Here is a 12,559-nt window from a genome sequence, read left to right as displayed (position 1 = left end):
GTGGGGTACCACAAGGCTCTGTACTAGGCCCTGTTATATTTAATCTATACCTAAGTGATATAACTAAAGGTTTGGTGGGTAAAGTATGTATTTTTATGGATGATGATACAAAGATGAGCAATATGACCATGTTTTACAGATAACACAGAAGTATGCAGAAAGGTTAAAACTCAACTGAATAGTAATATACTGAAAAAAGAGCATAACAAAATTGGAAGAATAAATGTCAGATTAAAATGCTGTTTTTGTTTTGCCATACACCAGAATTGTGTGGAGTAGAACATAGCAGTGTTATGGTTACAACCTAAAGAATTATGTATTTTATATCCTCTTGCCAGGTGGATTATCACAATAACATAACCTATATTGTACTAACAGGATTTACAAATATAAAAAGCAAAAAGATTCTATTTTTCTTGGGGCTGTTTTCCATTTATTGTGTTACTATGTCTGGAAATCTTTTTATTGTGATTTTATATCATCTGAGTAAAACACTTCAGTCTCCCATGTACTTCTTCATCACCCAACTATCATTGCTTGATATCATTCTCTCTACAGATATTCTTCCCAACCTTCTATATATCATCTTACATGATGGATGCACCATGTCTCTTGCTGGATGTATCATCCAGTTCCTCTTCTTTGCCCATGCTGAGTCCTCAGAGTGTTTTCTACTAACTGTGATGTCCTATGACCGGTATTTGGCCATCTGTAAGCCCCTGCATTACAACTCTATAATGAACCAATCAATTTGTATTAAATCAGTGATTATCATATGGGTACTAAGTTTCAAAATTATATTGTCTGATGCTGCATCCTTGTGCAGTTTATACTACTGTGGACCCAACATCATTCATCACTTCTTCTGTGACTTTGAACCCATACTTGAGCTTTCCTGCTCTGATACTTCATGGATTCATATTCAGATCAATGTAATAGGTTTCTTTTGTGTCGTAGCACCTTTTATATTAATTGTTATATCGTATATCTATATTGTTTGGGCCATCATCAAAATTAAATCACTTGCAGGAAGACGGAAGGCCTTCACCACCTGCAGCTCTCACTTGACCGTAGTTTGCATTTTTTATGGGACTATAGTTGCTGTGTATATGTTTCCAACAAAAGGACAATTAGATATTCTGAACAAGGTCCTCTCTCTCTTTTACACTGTAATGACTCCATTGCTTAATCCCATCATATACACGTTCAGGAACAAGGACTTTAAAAAAGCTATTGAGAAAATAAAATAATATATATATTTTTTTTATTAAAAATATCAGTGTGATAGGAAAGTACCTTATCTTATCCCAAGGTGGACATACATGCAAATAAAACACTTCTTGACCAGGTCGGAAACTTCCCAACACTGGACAAAAAATATAACAACTCTGGAAGTATTATGCACCCCAAAAAAAAACAAAAAGACACCTCATTTCGGGAATTGTATTCTTCACTATTCAAAGACTACTCAGCCTTTTCAAGCAACTCATGTTTAGCTTGGGAACATGATCTTAATATAAAATTCATGACCTTGAATGGGAATCTATCTGTTCTCACCTACTCAAGGGCTCCCTCAATGTAGCCACTCAAGAGTAGGGATGAGCTTCGTGTTCGAGTCGAACATACGTTCGACTCAAACATCGGCTGTTCGCCCGTTCGGCGAATTCCGAATGTTATGGGCTGTTCGCGGCAAATTCGTGTGGCGCTCACGGCCCACAATGCACTGCGTCATCGCAGTGCATTGCTGGCTCATGATTGGCCAAGCATGCACTGTGACCCCGCATGCTTGGCCAATCACAGCGCCAGCAGCGAGGAGAGCCATGATTGGCCACAGGCAGGATGCCTGTGGCCAATCATAGCTCAGGCTGTGTAGTACACGCCCCACACTATATAAGGCCACCAGCGCGGCGACCTTGTGTAGTGTGTTGGCCTCTGAAGCAGTTAGTGGGTGTTCTGTGTACCTTCAACACAGTACACACCGATCGTTATCGGCTGATTTTCGATCTTGCTCTTCTGTAGTGGTTGTTGTCTGCTTGCCCTGACCGCAGTATACACCGCTATATTCACCTCACCTATATAGCTAGTGATCTATCTTTTATAATAGAGCTTGCAGTCAGTAGTGTTAGGAGCTTGTGCATTCTGACTGCGTGCTCTGTACCCAGTACACACTGCTATATCCACCTACATAGCTCTTCTCTATTTGAGCCCACTTGCCATCTGCAGGAGTTATTGGAAGTTGTGTGTGCCTCCAGCACAGCACAGTATACATCTGCATATACCCCTTTATCTCTGGTGTTCTATAATAAAGGCATCTGCAGGAGTTAGTGGGTGTTGTGTGCCTCCAGCACAATATACACTACCCAACTGCTGTTTTACCCAACTTCCTTCGGGCCATTACCATGTCTGGAAGGCCAGCAAGGAGAGGCAGACAGGTGCGAGCCGATAAAAGAGGGCAAGCGGGCTCTGTGTCTAGAGACAACAGTGCTGGTCGTGGACGCGGTGCATTGTCATCAGCACGTGGCCATGGGACACGCTTGTCCTTCTTTTTGGCAGCTGGACATGTTGAACCGCAACATGCCAACGACTTGGTAGAGTGGATGACCAAGCCCTCTTCATCCTCCTCATCCTCTCTCACCCAGTCTCAGGGTACTAGCAAAGCAGCTGCCAACGCATCGTCTTCCCTCCTCTCAATGTCATCATCAGTGACTCCTTCCCTAGACCCACCACGTCCTCCTGAGGAGTCTCCTGAACTCTTTGAGCACAGTGTTGGGTACATGCTCCAGGAGGATGCCCAGTGTTTTGTAGGCTCTGATGATGACACTCAGCTAGAGGAAGGCAGTAGCATGAGCGCAGAGAGAGGGGATGCTCAAGAAGGACAGCAATCTGGCAGTCATGTTCCACAAGCTGCAGCATACTGCCAGGTTTGCTACAGCGATGAAGAGGGAGGGGATGATGAGGGCACTGACTCCACGTGGGTGCCTGGTAGGAGAGAGGAGGAGGAGGAGGAGGAGGAGGAGGCACATGTCCAACGAGGCAGGATGCCCTCCGGGGGCCAGCTTAGGGGCAGCACACTGACTGAATCACACCGCAGAACTCTGCCTGTGCAGGGCGCTGCCTCTGTGCGTTATGCTAAAAGTTCTTTGGTGTGGGCATTTTTTGGGACGAGTGCATCAGATCGCACCGCTGCTATTTGCAACATATGTCTCAAGCGTATCTCGCGTGGCCAAAACATCAGCCGCTTGGGCACCACATGCTTGACCAGACATATGTTGACCTGCCATGCAGCTCGTTGGCAAGCGTACCTCAAAGACCCACACCAAAGAACAAAGCGGACCTCTCCTTGCTCCTCATCAGCTGGCATCTCCAACCCTACTAGACCTTCAGTCCTCTCTGAAAACTGCTCTGAGAGGAATGAAGGTGTAGAATTAGGTGTGTCACAGCCAAGTGCTTCCGGGCACTCTGCTAGCAGTACACCCACGTCCGATTATAGCAGGCAAATGTCCCTGCCCCAGCTGCTGGACCGGCGAAAGAAGTTCACTCCCAGCCATCCACATGCCCAGCGGTTGAATGCTAGCTTGGCTAAATTGCTAGCACTTCAACTGCTGCATTTTCAGTTGGTAGACTCGGCCCCCTTCCGTGAGTTTGTACAATGTGCAGTTCCTCAGTGGCAGGTCCCCAAATGCCACTTTTTCTCATGGAAGGTGATTCCGGCTCTCTACCGGCATGTGGAAGGCAATGTCCTTGCCTCGCTGGACAGGGCGGTCAGCGGTAAGGTGCATATTACCGCTGACTCATGGTCCAGCAGGCATGGACAGGGACGTTACCTGTCTTTCACGGCCCATTGGGTCACTCTTCTGGCTGCTGGGAAGGATGCAGGACAAGGTGCAGTAGTGTTGGAGGTTGTTCCGCCACCACGCCTCCAAAATGCTACTATTGGTTGTGACACACCTCTCTCCTCCACCCCCTCCTCTTCTTCTTCCTCCATGGCCTCTTCCAGTGCTCTGTCCTCAGAACCAGCAGTGCTCCGTAGGCGTTCCAGGGGCTACGCAAGTACGCAGGCAAAACGATGCCATGCCGTGTTTGCGCTGGTTTGTTTGGGGGACAGGAGCCACACTGGGAAGGATGTTTTGTCAGCTCTGCAGGGGCAGGCCGAGAGGTGGTTGGAAATGGTGGTTTGTGACAATGGCACCAACCTCCTCTCCGCCCTCTGACAGGGACAACTGACCCATGTGCCCTGTGTAGCTCACGTCCTTAACCTGGTGGTGCAGCGGTTCTTGGGCAGGTACCCCGGCTTGGACCCCAGGCCAGGAAAGTCTGTGTGCATTTCCGCCGATCATTTAATGCCTGTGCTCGGCTGGCTGAACTCCAAAAGGAGTTGAACCTGCCCAAGAACCGCCTTATATGTGACATGCCCACCAGGTGGAACTCAACATTGGCCATGCTGCAGCAGCTGCACACGCAGCAGAGGGCCATCAATGATTAGCTGTGCGACTACGGCACCAGGACAGGGTCAGGGGAGCTCGGTTTTTTCTCACCACGCCAGTGGGGCATGATCAGGGATGCATGCACTGTCCTGTCACCGTTTGAGGAGGCCACAAGGATGGTGAGCAGTGACAGTGCATGCATCAGTGACACTGTACCTCTTGTCCACCTCTTGGAGCATACGCTGCGTGGAATAATGGATAGGGCACTTGAGGCAGAACAGAGGAAGGAAGAGGAGGACTTCCTTGCCTCTCAAAGCCCCCTTTATCCAGACAGTGTTCCTGCTGTGCCACCCATCACACAGGAAGAGGATGAGGAGGAGGAAGAGGAGGAGGAGGATGATTGTGTCAGCATGGAGGTGGAGGCTGGCACTCAGCATCAGCAGTCTTGTAGGGAGGATTTACAGTCCCAAGAAACACGTGGACTTGTACGTGGCTGGGAGGAGGTAGCTGCGGATCATGTTGCCCTTAGTGACCCAGAGGATTCCGGACCGAATGCCTCAGCTAACCTACGCTGCATAGCCTCCCTGATCCTGCAAAGCCTGTGGAAGGATCCTCGTATTCTTCGGATCAAGGAGAGGGACCATTACTGGCTGGCCACTCTCCTTACAAGGGTAAGGTTGCCGACCTTATCTTGCCATCGCAGAGGGAGCAGAGGATGAGACATCTCCGGGAGGCCTTTCAGAAAGGTCTGTGCAACGCGTTCCCAGAAACTGGAAGGGTTACAAACTCCTGGTCCTGGACAACGTGTTGCTGAGGCATCGGTCAGAAGGAGCGGTGGAGAAGGTGGCCGTCTGACTGATGCTTTCAGACAATTTGTTAGTCCGCAGCCCCAAGGTATGATCGGTTCCAGCAACCATCGCCAGCGTCTGATTTACATGGTGCAGGAATACCTAGGGGCAGGGTCAGACTTGGACACCTTTCCCACTGAAAATCCTCTGGCTTACTGGGACTTGAGGATGGATCACTGGCCAGAGCTTGCACAGTATGCAATTGAGCTACTGGCCTGTCCTGCATCCAGCGTTTTTCGGAACGCACCTTCAGTGCTGCTGGTGGCTTTGTTACCGATCACAGGGTGCGCCTGTCCACCGAATCAGTTGATCGACTGACCTTCATCAAGATTAATCAGTCTTGGATCACCCACAGCTACCAAGCACCTGAAGCTGATGTAACCGAATAATTTTTTTTGAAATATCACATCCCTTCAAGACTGCCTATGCTGATGCTGAGTGACTGTCCTGTTATGTTGATTGTCTATCCTCTTCCTCCTCCGCTGATATGTTGGAAGAACATTTCTGGTTCTGGGTGATGCCATCAGCCCAATTTTTCTGCCCCTGTTCAACAGGGGAGTTTAACCAGTTGCCGACCGCCGCACGCCGATGTACGTCGGCAGAATGGCACGGGCAGGCATAAGGGCTTACATGTACGTCCCTTGCCTCCCGCGGGTCGGGGGCCCGATCGGGCCCCCGCCCGGTGCCTGCGGCGGTCGGTTTTCGTCCGGGAGCGATCCGGGACGAGGGGGCGGCCATTCATTCATGGCCACCCCCTCGCGATCGCTCCCGACGAATAGAAATCCCCCGTGACATCACTTCCTCTCCTGTAATGTAAACACAGGAGAGGAAGTGATGTATTCTCTCCTCCGTGTCGGTATTTTTCGTTCGGACACGGAGGAGAGCGGATCGGTGAGTTGCACCAACACTCTACACACACAGTAGAACATGCCAGGCACACTCACACCCCCCCTTTACCCCCCGATCACCCCCCCAATTACCCCTGCCCCCCAGTCACAGTGACACCAATGTCATTTATTTATTTTTTTTTGCATTGGTGTCATTTGTGACTGTAATAACTGTTAGGGCAGTTAGAGTTAGCCCCCTTTAGTTCTAATGTACCCCCCTAACCCCCCCAATAAAGGTTTAACCCCGTGATCACCCCCCGTCGCCAGTGTCACTAAGGCTGGGTTCACATTGCAGCGGTTTATGAGAACGAATGTGATTCGCACCGCACTGCAGTGCAAATCACATCCGATCTCTGTGCGATTCGAGTTCAGCCATTCGCCGCACCCGCCGCACCCGCAACACCCGCCGCACCCGCCGCAAATTCGCACGGGACCCTTTTTTTGGCCCGCAGCAGAATCGGATCGCATGGGTGTTCACACCATGCGATCCGAGTTTGCAGATCGCACTGCGATATGCGAACTGATCTGGGGGTGTCAGTAACATTTCACTGACACTCCCAGCAGTTCGCATAGGGCAGTGTGAACTGCCGCCGGGAGGCATGCGATGCGGGAACCCGCCGCGCATTCGTGGCGTTCCCGCATCGCTCCAGTGTGAACCCAGCCTAATAAGCGATCGTTTTTCTGATCGCTGTTATAGTGTCACAGGTGACGCTAGTTAGGCAGGTAGGTATTTAGGTTCGCTGCAGCTTTTTATAGCGCCAGGGACCCCCATATACTACCGCATAAAGCCCCCTGATTGCCCCCTAGTTAACCCTTTCACCAGTGATCACCATATAACTGTTACAGGTGACGCTGGTTGGTTAGTTATTTTTTTATAGTTTCAGGGCACCCACCATTTATTACCTAGTCTCACTAGTGTACCCCTAAATTTAGGGGTGTCTACTTTCCAAAATGGGGTCATTTGGGGGGGGGGGTTTGTGCCATCTTGGCATTTTATGGCCTTCAAAACTGTAACGCCCTTAGAAAGCCTGAAGGCGGTGCTTGGTTTTCGGGGCCCCGTACGCGGCTAGGCTCCCAAAAAGTCCCACATATGTGGTATCCCCGTACTCAGGAGAAGCAGCAGAATTTATTTTGGGGTGTCATTTCACATATGCCCATGGCATGCGTGAGCAATATATCATTTAGTGACAACTTTGTGAAAAAAAAAAAAAAGTTTGTAATTTTCCCGCAACTTGTGGCAAAATATAAAATATTCCATGGACTCAACATGCCTCTCAGCAAATAGCTTGGGGTGTCTACTTTCTAAAATGGGGTCATTTGTGGGGGTTTTGTGCCATCTTGGCATTTTATGGCCTTCAAAACTGTAATAGGTAGTGAGAAGTGAACTCAAAAATTTACGCCCTTAGAAAGCCTGAAGGCAGTGCTTGGTTTTCGGGGCCCCGTACGCGGCTAGGCTCCCAAAAAGTCCCACATATGTGGTATCCCCGTACTCAGGAGAAGCAGCAGAATTTATTTTGGGGTGTCATTTCACATACGCCCATAGCATGTGTGAGCAATATATCATTTAGTGACAACTTTGTGTAAAAAAAAAAAAAAAATTTTTTTTTGTCATTATTCAATCGCTTGAGGCAAAAAAATAAAATATTCAATGGGCTCAACATGCCTCTTATCAATTTCCTTAGGGGGTCTACTTTCCAAAATGGGGTCATTTGGGGGGGTTTTGTACTGCCCTGCCATTTTAGCACCTCAAGAAATGAGATAGGCAGTCGTAAACTAAAAGCTGCGTAAATTCCAGAAAACGTACCTTAGTTTGTAGATGTGACAACTTTTGCGCAAACCAATAAATATACAATTATTGACTTTTTTTTTACCAAAGACATGTGGCTGAATACATTTTGGCCTAAATGTATGACTAAAATTGAGTTTATTGGATTTTTCTAATAACAAAAAGTAGAAAATATCATTTTTTTTCAAAATTTGCGGTCTTTTTACGCTTATATCGCAAAAAATAAAAACCGCAGAGGCAATCAAATACCATCAAAAGAAAGCTCTATTTGTGGGAAGAAAAGGACGCAAATTTTGTTTGGGTACAACATTGCATGACCGCGCAATTACCAGTTAAAGTGTAAAAAGACCTCTGGTCATTTACCAGCAAAATGGTCCGGTCTGAAAGTGGTTAAGTACAATTTTTGATGCAATGCTTTACAGCAGGGCTAATTCCTGCAATAAAACTAGAGTATATGGGAGAGGTTGCAGTGTCGTGGCACCAGCACCAGTGCCTAAGGCCCAATTTTTCTGCCCCTGTTTAACAGGGGCGTTTAATTACAATTTTTGATGCAATGCTTTGCAGCAACGCTAATTCCTGCAATAAAACTAGAGTATATGGGAGAGGTTGCAGTGTCGTGGCACCAGCACCAGTGCCTAAGGCCCAATTACAATTCTTGATATAATATTTCACAGGAGGACCCGTTCCTGTGCCCACCCAGAGTAACTGTGAGGACTTATAGTGTTGTGGCACCAGCACCACAATCACCAAAGGTCAATTTTTCTACCACTGTTCAACAATGGCATGTAATTACAATTCTTGATATAATCGTTCACAGCAGGGCGCTCCAGCGCCCACCAAGAGTCACTTTGAGGGCTTACAATGTTGTGGCAAAACCAACACCTTGTTCCGCCATTTCTGCAGAGCATATAGGGCAGGCCCCTACTTTCAAACATCCAACTTACAAACATCTCCTACTTGCAAACGGAAGGAGACAACAGCAAGTGAGATGAAAAAAGATGGACGACAAAACAAATTATACAGGGGTGATAACCCTTCCCTATGTTTTCCAAAAAGCTTAAAAATATTTTTTTGGACTGGAGCTACACTTTAAAAATGTACCAGTTGAAAATTACAAACAGATTCAACTTAACACAACCTACACAGTCCCTGTCTTGTTTGCACCTCCTGTATACTGCTGTTCTGAGTATATAGGGCCTGGGGGCCACACGCATTTCCTTTTTTTAATATGGGTACGGGGTTCCCCTTAATATGCGTACAAGACCCAAAGGGGCTGGTAATGGGCAGGGAGGGCTACCCATGCCATTTTTCTCAATGATTTTCAACCATATTGCAGGAACCAGATATAACATTTAAACCGCAAGCAGTTTTCAATTATGTTATTTCCGTTTAATGTCATTTTGTGCAGGGACTGTTCTAAACACGGGAAACACGTGGCACTTCACAGGCATACTACAGACACCCCCCAGGCACCATATTTAGAGGAATATTCCACCTTTTTTTCACTTTAATCGTCATTAAAATCAGTGCTCCCGCCAAAACGGCCATTTTTAAAAACATTTTAGGCATTGACCCATGTCCCCTGGGGCAGGAGCCAGGTCCCCAAACCCTTTTAGGACAGTATCTTGCATATTAGCCGTTAAAATTAGCACTCTTAATTTCGAACGTTCGAGTCCCATAGACTTCAATGGGGCTCTAAAGTTCGTATGAATTTGTGGTCCGTTCGAAAGTTCTGGTGCGAACCGAACCGGGGGGTGTTCGGCTCATCCCTTCTCAAGAGTGTGGATTTAAAGTCCTCTCAAGATAATATAGAACCCCGGTGCTGCTTGACAATTTTTTTAATTCAATCCCCAATAGATGCTGGTGATGTGGATCAATGTTACACAAATGGAGGTCATGCCCAACAATTCAAACATTTTGGAAACTAGTACATGACACTATTCTCTTGGTCACTTCAGAAAATATTGAATTCTCCCCGCCTCAATATCTGCTGCATCATACTGCCATCCCAAAGAGGCGTTATCTAAATCACTTTCAATGTTTATGATAAATGCAGCTAAACACTGCATACCCTGCCACTGGCGCGCTCTCACCATCCCAACATAAAAGGAATGGTATTGCAGACTCAACAATAAAGAAAAAATGTAATAACTCATCAGTATTACACAAGAAAAGATATCCAAATTCACATGAACTTGGTATAGTTGGCAACACTTTAAGGCGGCGTACACACGGGCGGACTGTTCACCCAACTTTGTCCGCTGAACAGTGTTTCAGCGGACAGTCCGCTCGTGTGTGGGCTTCAGCGGACTGTTTCAGCGGACAGTCTGACGAACAAAGTTTTTCATAATTTCCGTAAGACTGTCCGCCCAAACTTGGTTTCAGCGGACAGTCCGCTCGTGTGTAGGCTCGTTCGACAGACTAAGTTTCGCGCATGCTCAGAAAGGATTTACACGGCGAAGGTTGCATTGCAGTGTATAGGACGTCGTTTTTCTAGTCCCGTCGTACGTGCCGTTCACGTCATCGCGCACGCTTTCAGCGGACTGTTCGTTCATCGTGTGTGGTCAAGTCCGTTCATGCAAATTTTGAGCGGACTGTTTGTCGGATTGTCTGACAAACTTAGTTGGGCGAACAGTCTGCCCGTGTGTACGCGGCCTAAGACAACACCTGCATATTCTGTGAGGGATTGTTGATTTCTTCTTAGTATAATCTTTCAATTGAAACAGACATTAAACTAACACTTCTTCCGATAATTTTCCTCATGGTCCCTAAATTGCTTCTGTTGAATTAAGGGACCAATCATTTCACCTAGCAATAAATGTTCAACCCCAAAAATGTATATTTCACTTATACCTGCTCTAGCGGAGGGAGAGGGGATTCTGGAACCCACCTTATCAACCATTTAGTGTCTCCTACCCCCTCAGTTAATCCCTTCATTGGCTTCTGCTCACCTAACTGATGAAATATAAAATATTAACAACATCTTACAAAGCCATCCAGAGATCTGCTCCCAGCTATATCACTAACCTAATCTCAAAATACCATCCAAACTGTCCACTTCATTCCATCCAAGACCTCCTGCTCTCTAGCTTCCTCATCACCTCCTCCCATGCTCACCTCCAAGACTTCTCCAGGGCCTCTCCCATCCTCTGGAATTCCCTACCCCAATTCATCTGACTATATGCTACTCTGTCCACTTTTAGGCTATTCCCAAAAACCCTTCTATTTAGAGAAGCCTATCCTACCTCCACCTAACAACTGTAGTTTTATTTTCTCTATCAGCTCATCCCCCACAGTTAATATAACAGTTAATATCACCTTCCTTTTAGATTGTAAGCTCTAACGGGCAGGACCTTCTGATTCCTCCTGTACTGAATTATATTATAATTATACTGTCCTGTTAAAAAGCATTGCACAAACTGCTGGCGCTAGATTGATTTTGTATAATAATGATAAAAATAATCATAATTATTATATACTTCATATAGAATTGCACACATGTTTATTTTGGTAGGATGGTTCATTGCCAGCATATACACATACAGTATTCATGGTACCAGACTACAGTGCATAGATGTTATACATTGAATCACATGACTGAATGCATGGGTTGTAGTGAAATCACTGGGGTAGAAATGTAAAACTGCATTATTGGATAATTAGGTGACATTATAGAACTAGGACAGGGTGGTTCCACAATTGTCACAACTCCCATCCTCTTCTTGGATGATCCACATCTGTCTTGACTAGGGAAGAGCCGAACACCCCCACCCCCCCCCCCCCCCCCCGGTTCGGTTCGCACCAGAACATGCAAAAGGACCGAAAATTTGTGTGAAATTTAGAACCTTGTTAAAGTCTATGGGACTCGAACGTTCGAAATTAAAAGTGCTAATTTTAAAGGTTAATATGCAAGTTATTGTCCTAAAAATGGTTTGGGGACCTGGGTCCTGGCCCAGGGGACATGTATCAATGCAAAAAAAAGTTTTTAAAATGGCTGTTTTTTCAGGAGCACTGATTTTAATGATGCTTAAAGTAAAAAAAAGAAGTGAAATATTCATTTAAATATCATACTTGGGGGTGTCTATAGTATGCCTGTAAAGTGGTGCATGTTTCCCATTCTTAGAACAGTCCTTACACAAATTACATTTTTAAAGGAATAAAAGTCATTCAAAACTGCTTGCGGCTTTCATGTAATGTCTGATCCCGACAATATGGATGAAAATCAGTGAGACAAATGGCATGGGTACCCCCTCCCCGAGTCCATTCCCAGGCCCTTTGGGTCTTGTATTGATATTAAGGGGAACCTCACACCCAAATTTAAAAAAGGAAAGGCGTGGGGCCCCCAGGCCCTATATACTCTGAACAGCAGTATACAGGCGGTGCAAACAAGACAAACTAGGTTTGTTGTTAAGTAGAATATGTTTGTAATTTTGAACTGGTACATTTTTCAAGTGTACCTCCAGCCAAAACATCTATTTTTAAGCTTTTTGGAAAACATGGGGAAGGGTTATCACCCCCGTAACATTTGTTTTACCGTCTGTCAACCTCTTCAGAAGATTTTAACTCACTTTATGACCCAATGACAAATGTTTTTTGAAAATGTGGGGTTTTTAG

The 12,559-nt window shown here is 46.1% G+C and overlaps 1 protein-coding gene across 1 annotated transcript; it reads left to right on the top strand.

The window, feature by feature from the left end:
* Positions 1-353: 353 nt before the first annotated feature.
* LOC143964007 (olfactory receptor 1468-like) lies at positions 354-1,250 on the top strand. Its single transcript, XM_077473729.1, has one exon. It carries the CDS (start codon positions 447-449, stop codon positions 1,248-1,250), a length of 804 nt encoding a protein of 267 aa, XP_077329855.1. The 5' UTR covers positions 354-446.
* The last annotated feature ends 11,309 nt before the right edge of the window (positions 1,251-12,559 follow it).

This window comes from Lithobates pipiens, unplaced genomic scaffold, assembly GCF_037356315.1.
Source record: "Lithobates pipiens isolate NorthernLeopardFrog02 unplaced genomic scaffold, aLitPip1_a1.2 Scaffold_8, whole genome shotgun sequence".
In the NCBI taxonomy this organism is placed as follows: domain Eukaryota; kingdom Metazoa; phylum Chordata; class Amphibia; order Anura; family Ranidae; genus Lithobates; species Lithobates pipiens.
The sequence above is the reverse complement of the archived record's forward strand: the minus strand, read 5'-3'. Positions and strand labels throughout refer to the sequence as shown.

What these genes read in the sequence shown, in the direction of transcription:
- LOC143964007 (XM_077473729.1), top strand. Translation starts at nt 447, where the DNA reads ATGTCTGGAAATCTTTTTATTGTGATTTTATATCATCTGAGTAAAACA.